At 50.8% G+C, this 17,873-nt stretch overlaps 1 protein-coding gene across 2 annotated transcripts in view; it reads left to right on the top strand.

The window, feature by feature from the left end:
• ABCC1 (ATP binding cassette subfamily C member 1 (ABCC1 blood group)) overlaps positions 1-17,873 on the top strand; it is a 114,547-nt gene that overhangs the window by 77,028 nt on the left and 19,646 nt on the right. Inside the window, exons 15-20 of one of the 2 annotated variants that reach the window (XM_074322976.2) lie at positions 2,333-2,408; positions 5,095-5,221; positions 6,723-6,899; positions 8,822-8,989; positions 10,689-10,872; positions 17,345-17,374. In XM_074322976.2, coding sequence (XP_074179077.2) covers positions 2,333-2,408; positions 5,095-5,221; positions 6,723-6,899; positions 8,822-8,989; positions 10,689-10,872; positions 17,345-17,374 — 762 coding nt within the window. The remainder of the gene's footprint in view (positions 1-2,332; positions 2,409-5,094; positions 5,222-6,722; positions 6,900-8,821; positions 8,990-10,688; positions 10,873-17,344; positions 17,375-17,873) is intronic. The other variant, XM_074322977.2, reaches the window with a different exon arrangement.

Below are 17,873 nucleotides of genomic sequence, written 5' to 3'. Positions count from 1 at the left end.
GACAGGCAGAACACGGACGTTGGAAACTGGCCAGCTGTGTGGACTTGGGCAGGTCAGTTCACTGCCCGACCCACAGTTTCCCCGTCTGGATAATGGGAGTGAAGTTACCCTTCTTTGGCAGGGCGTTATATGGAGTTTTACTGGGAGGTTTGTTTATTTCGTAGCTTATTAGTTGATCCTTTCCTGCTCAAGCCCCCTGACCCATGGCTGTATCGCTACACACTTAATAACCACTGACCGCAGTGAACACTTCCACGTCATGTCACTCCCGCCATACTCCTTCTGGTCTAAGGACGTCAACGTAATAGCCCATCTGCTCTCCCTGTGGCGCACGGAGCAGGGCGTGGAAGCCCCCGTTTTACAGATGAGGACACTGGCCTCAGTAACTCGTCACACAGCTAATAAGCAGAGTCAGAACGCACACCCACAGCCCATCAGTACAACCTGTGCTCTTCCCCTGAGATGTATTGAGCACCTACTATGTGTCAGGCACTGTTCTAAGGACTCTCTGTGTAGTTACTCCTCATCACAGCCCTATGAGGCCGATCCGATTGTTATTGGTCCTGCTTTATAGACGAGGAAAGTGAGGCACAGAGACGTTAAGTAATTTGCCCACAGCTATCCAGCTGGGAAGTGCCAGGGTAGGGATGTGAACCCACACAGTCTGGCCCCAGAGCCCAGTTAATACAGTGACAGGAGTAAATGTGTGTATACGTCGGTTATAATGTGTGAGCGGTGCCTGGGCACCTAGTAGGCTTTCAGATGTCTTTAGTGGTATGTAAAACACCTAGCCCACTGCCTGCTACACAAGCAGTGTTGCTTCTCTAGTGAGTGAGAAGTTCCGGAGGCATTTTCATTTCAGCCGTCTAGGGCCACATTCCCCAGCCGGCTGAGGCACTGCTGGCATCCAGGTCGTTATTTGTTCTGGGCTGATTATAGGACATTGATTATAGGATATTGAATCTCATCCTTGGCCTGTACCCACTAGATGCCAGTAACCCCCACCCCACTTTTGACAACCCAAAATGTCTCCAGAAATTATGTCCCTTGGGGAGCAAAGTCACCCCCTTTGAGAATCATTGTTCACTGGATGCTGGACACTTCCTCTGACTTCCCTGGCCTGTGGTCACCCAGGTTCTGCTGTCCTGAGGACCATGTCCCTCTCCCCCTAGAGGAATGCAGGAACAATGCCATCTATTCCAGGGTTAAATTTCTCTGCATAACACAGGGCTGAACTTTGAGGCAGCCGGTGAAGTGTTGTAGCTGCTCTGTGGTTGTTACAGCTCACTGACAGTGTCAAGGTGAAAAGCCCCTTGGTTTCCTGGTGCCACCCCCCCCCCCCCACCAGTCCCAATGGCAGTCTCCTAGGCGATTTGATTTTCTGAGATATTTATCTGCACTCTCCAGGTGCCAGGTCTCCTGGTTCACTAGCTTGTTTGATTTAGTGGCTTTTCTTCAATTCCTTAAATAGCACCTTCCCATTTCCTCTTTGTTCTCTGTTTCAGGGGTGCATGGTGGGTGGGTGGGTATGGTAAGGGAGACGGTTAAGTTAGGTTAACCAGTAACTTACTTTCCCCACAGATTTTTGTTTCTTTGATGTGTGGGAGACTTTAATTATGAGCCACCTTTAAACCACCCAGAGATAAGACGGGTGTGTGTGTGTGAAGTTATCAAAGGAAGAAATAGAGTCAAAAATTTTTAAGTGAAAGACATAAAGTAAAAGGAAAAGTAAATGAAGATAGAGGTGTCTGAAGCCTTTGAATCACACAGAGCCCTGCATATAATGCTTGCTTTGTCGAAACACTCCCCTCCCCCCAGGCCGTGATACCCCACTTCCTGTTCCCCACTTCCTGTTCCTTACCCTGCTTTTTCACTGTTGATTGCTCCTGGGCTGGAGGGAGGGAAGGAAGGAGGGAGGATGAGAAAGGAGAGAGAGAGAGAGAATGCAGGGAGATGAGCTAGAAGGCAGCCCTGAAATCCGGGTGGGGGGGTGGGGGGGCTCCTGCTTTGAACTAGAGGAAGGGCCCTGAGTAACCCCATGTGTTTCCCCACTTGTGCGAGATGGGCGTCGGAATGGCACAACCTTTTGTCTTTCAAGGTGGAGCCCTCTGGAGGTTTCCTTCTGCTTTTTGGGTCTGAGGCCGCCTCCAGACCTGCTGGTTGGGACTTTTCTTTAGAAAGCAAGACCAGTGCAACCACATAATGCCTCGAGGAAGTGTCTAGCATCTGGGGTTGAACTACTTGATTAGAAAAAAAAAAGTAAGAGCCTCTTGCTCACACTCAGTCCCTTGACTTCATCTGTGCCTCATGTGTTGTATCTGGTGCTTTCCAGGTGGGGGCACGAACAGCATCACTGTGAAGAATGCCACCTTCACGTGGGCCAGGAACGACCCTCCCACACTGAATGGGTAAGCCAGGCCTTGGAGAGAGCCACGGGGCTCTGGTCAAACGTGGGTTCGAATTCTAGCCACGCTCCAGCTCTGGGGCCTGGAATAGATCCCTTCGCCTTTCTGAGCCTCAGTGTATCCATCTAGGTCAGGAGTGTTAAAACTTTTTTCAGCGTTTTTCACCAAGGGTCATATGCGATAAAATACACAAACAGCCGGCCACTCACTCGAGGTGAAGTACGTATTGCCTCACCTGGTTTATTTAAGAAAACTAAATATTTTTTGGAATTAACAGTGGATTGTGGACCGCGGTTGGCCTGTGGGCTGCAGTTTTGACACCCCTGATGTAGGTAATGGGTCCAGCCATACCTGCTTGGGCTGCAGTGAGGGGTAGGTGAGAGTGTGCCTGGCACAGAGGGTTCCCTGGGATTGTAAGTGACGGGAACTTTGCACACATAGGCTTAGGCAACCAAAGGACATTTTTGGCTCGTATAACTGAGAAGGGCCACTTTCCGTTACAGTGTGTGTGATCTAGGGACTCGGTGCCACTCAGACTGTCCCCGTCTTGTCTCTGTTCCACGCCTCCCTCAGTGCTGCTTCCTTCTCAGATGGCCTTTCCCCTCATGATGGCAAATGGGCCCCATCAACTCCAGGTGTACCTCCTACCTCAGCAGATCTGCCTGCCTCTGATTGGCCCAAATCGGGTCACGTGCCTCTCCCCCAATCAGTGTGCCAGGAGGGACCAAGCACACTGGTTGGCCAGGCTGGGTCCCAGGCTATGATGCTGCCAATGGCAGCAGGCAGGCTTGGGTCTGCTGAAAGGAATTGTTGTCTGCTGGGTTTGCACTCAGGATGGAATTGTTCTCTGTCCTCTCCAGGGTCCCCCAGCGGCCTGGCTCACCCTTTCCCACCACCTCCCCGTCTGGTATTCTGCCCACAGAGCACTGGTGTCCAGGGAGGGAATTGACCTGGTTCTGCCAGCAACTTGTCAAGTGCCTCTTCTTTCTGATTGGAGGCCTTGCTTGGTGGCTTTTAGGTTTCCTTAAGGAGTCCCCAAAACACAGGGCCAGAAGGGGCCTGTTTAGGGGCCAATTTATCCCCCATCCCCCTGAACAAACAGCCCCTTCCTGGGGTATTACTGCTGTATTCTGTCTGCAGGGCTCAAACCCCCCAGAGATAAGGATCTGTGTAACACCTCCCTGGAAACTCACGGTGGAATTGCATGTTTAGGAAGTCCCTCCTTGGGTCAGTGGTTTAGTGTTAGCTTTTCTCTCTCAGTCTGCTCCAGAACTAAATATATCTGTGCCCCAAGCCTTTCCCCCGACCTTCCACAATCAAAGGCTTTCCTGTTCCAGTCACGCCCCCCCCCCTCCCCTTGACTCTCAAAATCTTTGTCCCTCCAAACCTTCTCTCTCCTCAGCCTCTAAAAAGATTCCGGTCTCGCCTGCATGATCGCAGGAGCTGCCTCACTGGGCCCCTAATCCATTCCCCTGACTGCACAGGAACAAATGAGTCATCGCTGTAACCATGCAGCAGGTTCCCAAGAATCAAACAGTCAGTGACAGCAAAATCGAACAGCATTTGCACCACTATGTTGAAAATCGTAATACCATGTTTCCCTGCAAATAAGACCTAGCCCGACAGTCAGCTCTAATGCATCTTTTGGAGCAGAAATTAATGTAAGACCCAATATTATGTTATGTTATGTTGTGTTGTGTCATGTTATATATTATTACATTGTATTATGTTACTATATTATATAATATTATGTTATATTATATCATGTTATGAGACCCGGTATTATATTATAAAATAAGACAGGATCTTACATTAATTTTTGCTCCAAAAGATGCATTAGAGCTGATTGTCCAGCTAGCTCTTATTTTTGGGGAAACACAGCAGCAGCCACTGTGAGTTAACACGGTGAGGCCCTGGACGTGCCCATCCTTCCCTGGGTGGCTCAAACCACAGCTCTGACTCTGCTGTCGGCAGGAGAGCAGCGAGCTGGTGTCCCCTGTCATGTGATAGCCACTCTTGCTGGCAGAACGTTGAGCTTATTTTAGTGTATGTTGCTTACCGATATTTGTCCAAGAGTGATTTCAGTAGAGACGTGTTTCTGAAACTCAGATTCATCCCTGTCAGGCCTCCCTTCAAACGCTTCAGGGCCCCTGGCTGTGCAGCCTGGGCGTGGCAGTACAGCATCCTTTCAGGTTTGCCCAGGCCCGGCCACCACCCACCCACCCACCCACCTGCCTCTTCAGGGCTGGCCTTTCCCCTCCCTGCTTCATCTGGTGCCATCAGCATGTGGATTCCTGATCACACCTGTTACTTCACGGCCTTGGGCCTTTTCTTACGCTGTTCTGGTTTCTGTGTCTGGCCCAGGCTTACTCTTCCCCCAGAATTCATTTGGAGGGGTCCTCTGCCCCACTGCACCTTAGTACCCCCACATTCTGCTGGTCGCTCAGGTCTCCCACTGCCTCCGCTTTCTACGATGCACTGGCACCCCAGCACGTGTCCCATGCCTGACACAGGAGGCTGTCTGAGACTTTTCACCGAACCGCGCTCAGCAGTGGAAATGGCGGGAGGGATCCCAGACCTTAAAGGTTCACTCAGGGTCAATCCAGCTCCAGGGGAATGGGACACCAGCCCAGCGGACCTCGTTCAGGCGAGAGTGTGGGCTGAGGCAGGGTGTGTTGTGTCATTTCAGCATCACCTTCTCCATTCCGGAAGGTTCCTTGGTGGCCGTGGTGGGACAGGTGGGCTGTGGAAAGTCATCTCTGCTCTCAGCGCTCTTGGCCGAGATGGACAAAGTGGAGGGGCACGTGTCTATCAAGGTAGGACAAGGACGGGGGGACTTGGGGGCCCTGGGGGAGCTGATGGCCTGAGAGGAAGGTCAAGTGTGAGGTGGGGTGGTTTTTTCTTTTTTCTTCTTTTTTTTTTTATGACGGTCCCTGTGCATGAAGCGAGAACAGCAAGGTTGCTTTCTCCTTCTCTCTCATTCTCTTTCTTTGTCTCTCATTCTCTCTGTGCCATCCTAGAGGCAAGATTTTGGTGTCATTTATTTTCTGCTGGTCCCAGCCCCTGCAATAGTGCCCGGCATGTAGTAAGCACTCAGTGAATATGTAGTAAACACACAGATGGTCCCTGGTCAGCTCTCTGTCTCTCTCTCTGTGCATCTCATAGTCTCTTTATCCATGAGCCCTTCTAGCGTGTTCTTTCTCTCCATGCATTAGTATGAACTCATAGAAAGTATACATTACAGTAGCTGGGTTCAAACTAGTGACATCTAGCTCTTGTTTTAAGAAATGTTCTGTCATTACTTTCAAGTACTTGTTACAAAAGTAAGACTAATGGGCAGCGTGAGCTAGGTTACTGGATGAGAATTACACATCACGGTAGGATTCGTGTTAACCCTGATTTCCACAGTTGACATTTGGGGCCAGGTCATTCTGTGTGGGGGCTGCCCTGTGCATTGTAAGATGTTGAGCAACATGCCTGGCCTCCACCCACTAGATGCCAGTGGTAGCCTCCAGTTTTGACAACCTAAAGTGTCTCTAGACAGTGTCAGATGTCCCCTGGAGGGCACACTTGCCCCCCAGTTGAGAACCACTCTTTTAAAGGAAAAAGCCTTTCAATAGAAAAGTGATGAATCTGGAAGTTCAGGGTGCCCTGAATCTAGACACACAGATTGATTTGTGACCGGTTATTTCGCCCTGGTGAGGGAGTGCCTAGCCCTCTTCTCATGCCCTTCTTGACACCTAACATTATGCGGAAATAAAGAGACAACAGCTTTTGAAATGGATGATTTTGATACAGAAGTCCTTACTTAAATTTCATCCAGGAAATTTCCTCAAGAAATCATTCCATGATGTCCCTAACTAGGTCTTTCTTTTTAAAGGCCTGTTTAAAGGTCTCATATATTTTTCTCTCTCAGCATTTACCATAACGGTAATCAAATGTGTGTGTGTGTGTGTGTGTGTGTGTGTGTGTGTGTGTGTGTGTGTTTTAACATGTCAAGAACTTCTTGTTTTCGGGAGGCAGGAGTTCATTGCTGGAGGCATTCAGTGAATATTTACTAAATACATAACTATAATCTCACCAATAAGGATTTCAGCTCTTGAACTCCCAGTGTTGGTCAGTGATGGACCTAGCGTGGGTTCTGATCTCACCTCTTGCATCCGTTGCCCTTTGTGACTCAGTTTCCCTCTTGTTGAAACAGTAAGCATGGTGAAAGTCATGTGAAGTAGGGTTTTTCTGGCCTGTGGGTGAGCTGGCTGCTGTCTTGTTAACCAAGTCTGTCTCTCTGTCTTGCTTGCTTCTCCATTTGCCATCCAGGGCTCAGTGGCCTACGTCCCCCAGCAGGCCTGGATTCAGAATGACTCTCTGCGAGAAAACATCCTTTTTGGACGCCAGCTAGAGGAACGATATTATAACGCTGTGATAGAAGGCTGTGCGCTCCTCCCAGATCTGGAAATCCTGCCCAGTGGGGACCGGACAGAGATTGGTGAGAAGGTCAGTGTGGCATCAACATGGCCCCTGTATTGGTCAGCTATTGCTATGTAACAACCAACCACAAACATCTCAGTGGTTTATGATGCTAAACACTCATTCCTCTATTTGGGGGCATAGTCAACTGCGATTGCCTGACCCTGACCGGGCTCAGCTGGGTGGCTCTGCGCCCTGCTGTGGGCCAGCTCAGCTGGGCTCCAAGATGTGGCTTTGGCTCAGGTCTGCCCCACCTCTTGTTGGGGCCTAGGCTATGGGATCAGCAGCTCCCTAGGGGAGAACTCTTCTCATGATGACAGCAGAAGCCCAAGAGAACGAAAAATAATGTGATGTCTCTTAAAGTGCACTGTCCTTTCCACTAACAAAGCAGATCACTTGGCTGAGCTCAAAGAGACAATGCACTCTACCTTTGTAGCCATGTGACTGCAACATCCCATGACAGAGGCCACTATACAGGGAGGAGGGATGTCAGTGATTCAAATGTCCAGTCTCTTTCAAATCAGTGATAATAAAAATAATACAGTAGCTGACACTTTGAGCACTTGCTATCCACCAGGCACTGTGCTACACATTTTACACATATTGCATTCTCACAGCAAGCCTGTGAGACAGGATTTACTGTTATCTCATTTAATGGTTGAAGAAAAGAGGCACAGAGAGGCTAAGTGACTTGCTTGAGCCCCCTTGCCACCCCCGGGCCTTTGCACATGTTTTCCTCTCTGCCTGGCCTGCTTGTTCTGGCGCCCCCTGGTGGCCACCTGGTGCACACTCAGGAAGTGCAAATGTTGCATTGCCGCATGGAAAAGCTTTTCTGTTTTTATTCACAAGCCAGTGGCTCCACCACCTTCCTTAGTTGCTGAACAATTTCTTTTATTTGGGGGAAATCTGCCGTTCCTCGGAAAGAAAAAGCAAATTATGAACAGGGTTTACAAGTAGCAAAGAAGCCTGAGCTAATATAAGGAGAAAATGAGAACCGAGTTTATGGACATAAATGCATCATGGGAAACTCAAGGGATGGAATATAGTGGGGGCTCACAGAGGGGCTGGGACAGGCAGCCTGGTGCCTCCTGTCTTTTGTCTCTGCTCTTCTGCACATCAGCTTTGTTGTTTGTTTGGGGGTTTTGGGTTTTTTTGCCCCCCCCCCTTTTTTAAGTGTTTCTGCCCCTCAGTGACTCCTCAGTCTCCCTGTGTGGGTCCCAGCACAGAAATCTAGAGGGAGAGAATATGATTAGCCTAACTTGGGTCTGGTGTCTGCCCCTGGGCCAAAGAACTGTGGCCAGACGGACCATCCAAAAGAACCTGGCTGCCAGGACCCCACCTTGGTGCATGGGGAGGCTGGGCAGTTAACCCAGCAGGGGCCACTTTGATTCCCCAGCCACATAGGGAAAGGACATTGGACTAGTGAAGGGCCAGGGCTGCCGCTGTGTGGCCCACAGAGTGCCCTGGAGCAAATTAGAAAACGGGGCCCTTCCTGCTAGGGCGGGGGGCTGTGTTCCAGGGCCTCCGGGGTACAGCCTGCCCGGACTGTGTGCGGCTGCTGCAGCGAGGACGCTCTCAGAGTTCACAGTGACAGCAGTAATAACGTCAGCACCACGTCCTCTGGTGCCTTCCCTCAGACTCAGATCAGGAGCCTGTCCTGTAGCCAGTGTCCTTCAGCGCCACCAGCCACGCTTTGCTGAAGACCCATCTGTCCTGGGCTTAGCTGCTCAGCCGCTCGCAGGAGGCTCAGGTTTTCTCTTCCACCTGTTTTACAGTTGAGGCTAAAGCCCATGTTGGGACTTGAACCCGCGTTCATGCAGGTGCCGTCTGATGCCGCTGCACAAACGGAGGCACATGCAGCCTGGGTCTGCGGCATCCCCAGCCGGCCCCCCCCTCTGCCTGTCTGAAGGCTGCCCAGGAATCCCACCCTCTGCTGTGTGTCTCCCCAGGGCGTGAACCTGTCTGGGGGCCAGAAGCAGCGCGTGAGCCTGGCCCGGGCCGTGTACTGTGACTCTGACATCTACCTCTTCGACGACCCCCTCTCGGCTGTGGACGCCCACGTGGGAAAACACATATTTGAAAATGTGGTTGGTCCCAAGGGGCTGCTGAAGAACAAGGTACCTGCAGGAGGGGCAGGGCTCCCCTCTCGTATTTGGTTAAGTCGCAAGGTGTCCTTTTTGGGGATCCTTCGCTTCCTAGGTTTTTTGTTTTTTTTTTTTTAATTTGGACTTCACACATTTCTAATGCTTCCCTTGGAAGCCTTCCCGGGGCAGCCTTCTTGCTCCTGTCATTGTGGCGGGGGAAGGTCCTCGGCATTGACTGGGTCATTGCCTCCACTTGGCCAAAAAAGGCCCATCTTTCTGCTTTAATAACAGGTGGGGGGGCTTTGCAGTGGAAAATCCCACCCCAAGGTGGCCTACAGGCAGCTCTGCCTTCCCTGCTGAGGTCACCGTGGGCCGAGGGACAGAGGTTTGGAGCAGGAAAACTGCCACGACACCTTGACCCGAACGGAAAAAAAAAATGGTCCTGTCCTCTTTGATTATTTTTTAGGGAAATTATGGGGTGGTAGTGGGGAGTACTGGTTCTTCCTTTGTTTGTTTTTTTCCCCTGATTGCAAAAGTAACACATGCTCATGGGAAAAATATTGGAGATTCAGAAAAACATGAAAAAGAAAAACAAAAGCAATTACGCATCCTCCCACTGCTTAGAGGTTTTTGTGATTTCTTTCCAGTCTTTTAGGTGTATGTCAACTTTTTTAGTAGGGTTGTCACGTCGTGCATATACATAGTAAGCTTCATGCCACTTAACCTATTATGAACATTCCCGTACACGCCACAAAAATTCTATGTAGACCTAATTTTTAAATATTAAAAATGAAATTTGTTATGGAAGTAACGCATGCCCACGGTAGTAAAATCAGAGAGTCTCAGAGTGTATGTAAATTAAAAATCTTGGTCCTCTCTCATCCTGTACCCCTAGCTCCCCTCTCTCGAGCAGGGGCCAACAATGTGCCCGGCTCCCTATTTTAGTATGGCCCTTGAGCTAAGAAAGAAAGGTCTTTACGTTTTTAAGTGGTTGGAAAATATCTAAAGCAAAATAACTTTGTAACATAAGAAAATTGAAATACCAGTGTCCCTTAGTAAAGCTTTGTGGAAACTCAGCCAGCCCATCTGTTTATGCCCTGTGCACGGCTGCCATCCCACAACCACAGAGCTGGTAGTTGCCGGGGCCCCGGAGGGTCCATAAAGCTGACAATACTGACCATCTGGCCCTTTAAGAAAATGTTTGTCAACTCATGTAAATAATCTGATGAGTGTCTTCCCAAACTTTCAGATTGTCACATAAGATGTATACACAAATACAAAATGTATAGTTTTCTGGGGGTTTGCTTCAAAACTTCAGCCATTTTGTATAAATTATTTTGCATCAGTGTTATTCTTTTATTCATCGACACATTCCTCGTTCCCTCCCTCCTCTTCTTCAGATTGTTGTTCAAAAATAGCCCTTCCCATCACTCTGGTGGAAATTGCTTGCCCCCCCCCCTCCCCCGTGTTCGCAGCTCAGTGTTGTTCTCATGGCATTCATTTCTCCCCTGGCCCTGGAATCTGGCGCAGGGACCTTTGGTTCCTTCCCTGCCCCTCACCCCGGCTCCTGGCACGTGGGTGTTGTGTGAAAGCACCCACAGATGGGGGCATTTCTGCGTGCCTTCCCCAGGCATACATCTGCCTTCCGCCTGGAGCTCCTCTGTCTGGGTGGGGAGGGGGGTGGTCCCTTTCTCACACGTGCGCTGACTCGTTGCCTCCCCTCTGCCCCCAGACACGGCTCCTGGTCACGCACGGGATCAGCTTCCTGCCTCAAACGGACATCATCATCGTCATGAGTGGCGGCAAGATCTCAGAGATGGGCTCCTACCAGGAGCTGCTGGCCCGGGACGGCGCGTTCGCCGAGTTCCTGCGCACCTACGCCAGCGCCGAGCAGGAGCAGGAGGAGCAGGACGACGGTAGGTGGGGGTCTCACAGGGCTCCCCGTGTCCCCTGGAGGCTCCCATCCGCTGTGGGCAGCTGTCAGGGCCGGGGCTGGGCCAGGCTCCCTCAGGAACCACCTGGAAGGACCGTCTTGACCCTCTTAGGGCTGAGCTGAGAGTGACGTGGGGGCAGTCCCAGGGCTGTATGGCCTGGCCAGCCCGCCCGGGCGCAAGTCCCAGTATTGTCCTGTGATGTGGCTTTGGGCTTCCTGTGCTTCAGTGCCCTCTTGACAAAAATAGGGACAATGATAATTCTAGTCCTCTTGGCTTCCAAGAAGGCTGTGGAAGCTGGTGCCATGGGACGTCTTCCAGCTGTGAGGGTCGTGAGGCGAGCTGGTTGAGTGTGCCGGCTCAGAGTTGGCAGCACCTGGGTTTGAATCCCGGCCGCTGCTCTTACCAGCTGTGACCTCAAACCCCTTCTGAGCCTCAGTTTCCTCACTGAGAAAGCAGAATAACAGCTGAACCGACCTTCTTATGTTAGATGGCGATTTAATGTGCTTTATGACTGGGCGCCTCTGGCCTGGTGCCACTACAGGGTGTTCCGTAAATGACAGCTGCTGTCACTGCTCCCCTGGGAAAAGTTGCTTCTCTTTCACCCCACTCCCTTGGCACCTGGTAGACCTGCCCACTTCCCAGCCGCCGAGCCCCGTCTCTCCTCCCAGGCTAGGGCTCAAGCGGTGACAGTCTTAGAGGTGCCCTTTGAATTCTGGGCCAGGACCTCACCCTGCTTTATTTGAAGCAGGCAGGGGAGACTTCTACAAATCCTGTTCTCTCTTTGTCAGGTGTTTTAAAAGTCAGGGGATTGGTTTGCAGCCTTTCCAGGTTGCCCAGTGTTTCATCTGTCAGACTGGCAGCTCAGATGAATCTCTGCTCACCGCCCTTCTCCAAGCTTTGACCTGTGTTAACACGGAGAGGTCATCTGATGCCTCTTTGGCTTTGGTTTCAGCTGTTGCTAAAAAGGGTGAACTACACAGCGGTCACCTATCTTACCCCGAGCTCCCTCTTCCAGAAGCTAATTACAGACTTCTTGAACCTCTGCGGTGCGTCCCCACCGGGTGTCAGGTAGCTGTGACCGAGGGTGGGGCCGCAGGGCTGCCCTGATGCACCAGTCCCCGGGCACAGTTGTCACTGGTGTCTGTGACGTGAAGGCACACAGCTACGACACAGCACATGGTTACTGTGTGCTCACTGGATGGAGCATCTGTTCTCCACAGGAATCATCTCGCTGAATCCCACTCATGGCTCATGAGGGAGGTAGAATTAGGACTCCCAGTTCACTGGTGAGGAAACTGAGGCTTAAAGAAACTTGTCCCTTCTATGCCAGGGGCAGGCGGGTCGTTCTCTGTGAAAGGGGCTGATCAATAAGAAAGCTACATGCTAGTCACTGATTTAGTCCTTCAACAGGTATGGATTGAGCACCTACTATGTGTTAAATACTCGTATTAGGTTCCTAGGGCTGTAACCAGTCCCACAAACTGAGTGGTTTAAACCACAGAAATGTTTTGTCTCAGTTCTGGGGGCTGGAAGTCTGAGCTCAAGGTGTCGGCAGGGCTGGTTCCTTCTGAGGGCTGTGAGGGAGAGTTCCAGGCCTCTCTCCCAGCTTCTGGTGGTTTGCAGGAGCGTCCCCCCCGATACCTGCCTTTATCTTCACATGGTGTTTGTCCCGTGTGTGTCCATCTCGAAACGTCCTCCTTTTTAACAGGACTCCGGTTATATAGGATCGGGGCCACCCTAATGACCTCGTCTTAACTCGTTCTGTCTGCAGAGACCCTGTTTCCAAATACAGTCATATACAGTAGTGGGGGTTAGGACGTCAACATATGGGTTGGGGTGGGGATACAATTCAGCGCATAACATTACTATTCTGGGTTTTGGAGAGACAGAAGTGAGCAACGTATGGACAAATACCCACCCTCATGGAGCTTAGAGTCTAGTGGGAGAGAAAGGCAGTAAACAAATGAATAAACATTGATGGTTTCATATCACGTTAAGTGCTGTGAATAAAACAGAATGCAACAGAATGAGCTTGGGAGTGATAGGGGTGGCAACTCAGGCAGGGTGGTCAGAGAAGCGCTCGGTGGAGGTGACATTGGCATGAAAAGGGGTCAGCAAGATGTCACAACAGTGTTGTGACAGGGAACAGCAAGTGTAAAGGCCTCAGGCGTGCACTCAGATTGTTTGAAGAACAAAAAGGAGGCCAGTGTGGCCAGACCGCGGTGTGCAAGTGGTGGGGGTGGGAGTGGGGGATGAAGCCGCGAAGGGGTCACCCTCCAGAGCCTTCAGGGAGAGGAGCTTGGGCTTTGGTCTAAATGCAGTGGAAAGCCAGTGAATGCCAGAGAGGGGAAGCAACTTGGTCAAGGACACACAGCAGCTGCTGGTGGGTCCCTTAAGTCTCCGTCCTCTGCTCCTTCATGGTCTCCAGGTCTGCCAGGGGTGGGGGCTTGTTCATTCCTCTGACAGTTGGCTGCAGGGGTGCTAATGGTTTTAATAAGTGGTTTATTGAGATTTAGTTCACGTGCCATACAGTTCACCCAATGAAAGTGGACAATCCAGTGATCTTAGTATATTCAGGGTCACCCATGTCAATCTAAGAATGTTTTCATCACCCTGCAAGAAAACCTCGTATCCATCAGCAGTAACTCCCTGTTTCCCCCCAGCTCCCCAAGTCCTAGGCAGCCTGTAGATACTAGTCTATAGATTGTCTCTCCTGGACATTTGCTGTACGTGGGATTCTGCAACACCTGGTGTTTTGTGACTGCCTTCTTTCACTTAGCGTGCCATTTTCAAAGTCCGTCTGTGTGGTAGCACGGATCTGCGCTTCATTCCTTTCCATTGTTGAATAATATCCCCATTGTGGGGACATGCCATGTTTTATTTATTTATTTATCCGTGGATGAACCATTTTGGAATTGCTTTCACTTTTTGGCTGTGATGAATAGTGCCGCTGTGAACTTTAGCGGTTTTAAAAAGAAAAGTGGTTCCTTTGGCCAGTGCGAGATAGCCCAGCCTCCCTTCAGCTTTGAAGCTCGCCGGGTGGAATAAGTTTCTACACGTTCATGTTCTTGTGTTTGGAAAGTTCTGCCTTAAGTCTAGCCTGTTGTCTTCTTGCTGCAGTCTCCTTCCTCTGATTGTCACTTAGCCTGAGTCAATCCAAGGTCACCTGATGGGTGGGGTGACTTCACCGTTACTGTTTTCACTGACCTGTGCTTGGTGGGCTCCACTTAAGCAAATATGACCCTTTGTGCTTTCCAAATTGACACATGTGGACTACAGTCTTTTTCCTAGAATGCGATCTCTCTCTCCCCTTTCTGTCTAGGTGAGCAGGGAATGTCCTTAACTCTGTTGTTGGTTGCAGAAGGCTTCTTTCCCTTTCCTCCCTCCCAGCCCCAGACGTGTGCAAAACAGTTTATGTGGAACCTGGCATGCTGCCAATTTTTTTCTTTTTTTTTCTTCTTTTTTTGTGCACGTTGGCACTTGACTTGGTGATGAAAATACTGCCCACCACCCCAGCACCACTGTGGGGCTATTTCCCCAGTTCAGCCTCCTGCCGGGTGGGACGCAGCCATCCTCAGCCTATGGGTCTGAAATGACACTGGGCTGTCCAGCTGCTTCTCTTTCTACCTCCCTGGAGGCCCCGGGAGATAAGGCTCAGCGTCAGGGTCTCGTTTTGCTCGGCCAACTCCAAGTGCCACTGACCTTGGAATAGTTTGAACCACATTCTTGGCTTCTCCTCTAGGGAACCGGGTTTTTTTTTCTTGTTGGCTCCCTCAGGTCATTTTTAGAACACCCAGGCTGAAGGGGGAGGGTTTGGTTTTGGGGGGTTCTTTGTCATCGGGGTGGGGAAGGGGAGATGTAACAGGATCCAGGCTTGGGGTGGGGAGACGTCTCTTCCCAGGCACATTCATTTTACAGACTTTTAGGAATTTTTTATTTTTTGGTGGCAAAGAGATTGATAAATTGGCTCGTCACCTTCATACCTGGAAGGTGAAGAGCATTTTTATTTACTCTGGTTTCTTTATTAGGAACCTGAAACCTAGGGCGGTGATTCTTACTACGGAATATTTGTGTCTCCTGGGTGCACGTGGCAATGTCTGCAGGCACCGATTGGTTGTCACGACTGAGGTGGGAGGGGTTACTACTGGCCTCTGGTGGGTAGAGACCAGAGAGGGAGCTGAACACCCTCCTCCCCCTGCCAAAGACAGACTATCATGCAGCCCGTCGTGTCAGGTGGGGGAGAAACCCTCTCTGCTCCGAGTTCCGGCTGCCCAGGTCCTTCCCTTGTCATCATGGGGGAAGGACCTCGATGCCAACAGTGTGTCTACTTTTCAGAAATTGTTTGAGCCATCTCTCAACCCCGCAACTAATTTTTCCCTTTTTTAGTTTTTTTTTTTTTTTTTTCTGATTATACAATCAATCTTTGTTAACTGCAGACCACTGCAAACTGCAGAAAACGCAAAGAACAAGGAAAAAACATCCTTCCACTCTCCTGCCACCCAGAGGGGACTGCCTTGGCCTTGACCTCTGGCCTCTGGCCTCTTTCCCCATCTCTCTCTTCTAGGCCTTTTTCCCTGATGAGATTAGAATCCTATGAGCACTTTTGTCATGGGTTCTCCTGCTCTTCCTTTCTTTTTTCTTTTCTTCACATCGGGTTATAAGTGCTTCCCTAACATGACAACACTCTTGTAAACGGTGAGCAGCTGCTGGAGAGCCCGTCTACAGTCAGCACATTCCTTTCGGCTGTCCTCAACGGCCCTGTTTCTTCCTCTTTTGAGTATGAAGAACCCTCAGGGCCCAGTCGGGAGGGTAGGGTCAGATGATGCAGCTAGTCACTTCCGTTTTTGGTCAAAAACGAGGCGTTGACTGTAAAACAGTGACTTGGATCCTTCCCTCGAGGGAGGCTTGCCCGCTGGCCCTTGCCCAAGTGGAGTTCCAGAACCTTCTTGAGTAAAGGCAGTGTGGCTGGAATAAACATTGAGCCTCAGAGGTGCCCGCGTGGAGGGCCAGCGGCTGGCTGTGTACACTGCCCAGGCAGCGCTTACGTGGCTCAAGGTCAAGGAGGATGCCTGGCTTATCAGCATCTCAGCCCCGTACCTGGTGCGTAGAGGCACTCAAGGGACATTAATTGAATTACAAGTTTCATGTCTTTAACAAAAAAGAATTATTATTTTACAGCACCGCCCTACTCCGCATTGTTGCTTTTCCTCTTATCCTGCTTTATTTTTCTTTATAGCACTTAACCATTACCTGACTGTGAGTTCTGGATCTACTGGTTTGTTTATTGTATCTCTCTCCCCCTTGACATTTAAGCTCCCTGAGGGCTTTTTGGTCACCTCTGTGTCCCCAGGGCTGAGAGCAGTGTTTGTCACATAAATGTGTTAAGTGAATGAATGAATTCCTCCTTGCTTGTTTAAGTCATGCCCTGCATAAACAGTTTATAGGCTTTTGGAGTTTAGACGTTAATCCAGCTCCATAAATATCCCAGATCAGAAGAAACCAGGAGAGGATTTTACTCATTTCTCTCAGGGCTGGTTTAGAAACCAGCTTTGTGGGTCCGGGCTATGAGATGGCACCGCAGTGGCCACTGTGGCCCCTTCTGGCATTGAAAGGTCACCTGTGCTTACTTGCTTCATCTTTTAATCATCTGTTAATCTGTCCCTCTGCCCATCAGATGTGTACAGTGTGCTTGTGGTTAGCCATAGGGCACCTGGTACTTGGGCCACCATGTGCAATGGTGTGCCTTGAATTGTGCAGTGCACATCCTGTACGACCTCCCATGGCGTCTGAGCTGCAAGGTGTGGGGATAAAGTGGTGGAGAAGACCCAGTCCAGCTCACACTTCGATGGCAGAGAAAAACACTAAATAACAAGGACACCTTAGTGTTGGAGGCAAGCCTGGGAGGCTGGGAGAACCCCGAGAAGCAGGCCCCATCCAGGCCTGGGAGGGTCCAAGGTGATACCTGAGCCATGTCACCTTGTCCCCATTTCTTGGCTCCATGTGTAGCCGGCTCAGAGTCAGACTCTCTTGTCCTTAAAGAACAAAGGCCGTGAGCTGGAGCTGATGCCCGAGGCCCGTGCCGCCCCTTAGCTGCCAGGCCTGCCCTGCCATGCTGTAATTCTTCCTTTCTTTTCCTCTGCTGCCATGAAAACAGGCAGAAAGACGGAAAGTTGGTCTGCGTTTTCCTAGCTCTTTTTATGTTTCATCGCTTATGGTTATAACTTTTAGAGAAAGGGGCTGGTTTCGTGCAGTGTGCTTATGAGGGCTCACCCAGAACATGTGGGATGGGGAAACTGAGGTACAAATGCCGCAGGTCCCTCAGCCATCCTTGGCTCTCGCCCTGAAGAGAAGACATCCACCCATCCCCTCTGGGAATTTAAGTGGGAGCGTGGGTTGGGGGGGGTGGAGTTTTGCCCGGGTTCTTAACACTTTCTTGCCTCTTGTGACTCCCCAGGCAGCAAAGTGGAGGGCGAAGAGGAGAAAGGTCAGTGACAGCTGGCCGTGCTTGCCCAGCGAGGCTGTACATGGACTTGTCCCGCGGCTGCATGCCTGGGAGGGGCCCCTGTACGTCTGCACTTCCGCCCTCCTCCACCGTTCACCCAGCAGATGTTTATTGGGCACCTACCATGTGCCAGGCTTCGTGGTGGGCCCTTCGGGGTACGGTGTGAATCTCCAGCTCTCCCACTCATCAGCGGGGTGACCTTGGCTAAGCTTTGCTGTCGCACAGGTCAGATGACCACGTCACCTTGAAGGAGATACTGGTTGTGAAAGGCGTGGCACACAGTAGAGGGACAATGAATGGCAGCAGTTTGATCATGAGGGGCCTCGTGCCTTCTGGGCATGGTCAAGCGCCAGGCAGGCCACGACAGTGCAGGCGGTGAGCACCGAGGTGGTTCCTGCAGGCGGCTGTCGGTGCCCCGAGGGGGGATGTCTGCTGGCAGAATTTCAGCAGGAAACGCTGCCCTGTCACTCTCTGGTGACAC

Source organism: Rhinolophus sinicus, chromosome 10 (assembly GCF_057876585.1).
Source record: "Rhinolophus sinicus isolate RSI-liver-muscle chromosome 10, RSI-T2T, whole genome shotgun sequence".
Classification (NCBI taxonomy): domain Eukaryota; kingdom Metazoa; phylum Chordata; class Mammalia; order Chiroptera; family Rhinolophidae; genus Rhinolophus; species Rhinolophus sinicus.
The sequence above is the reverse complement of the archived record's forward strand: the minus strand, read 5'-3'. Positions and strand labels throughout refer to the sequence as shown.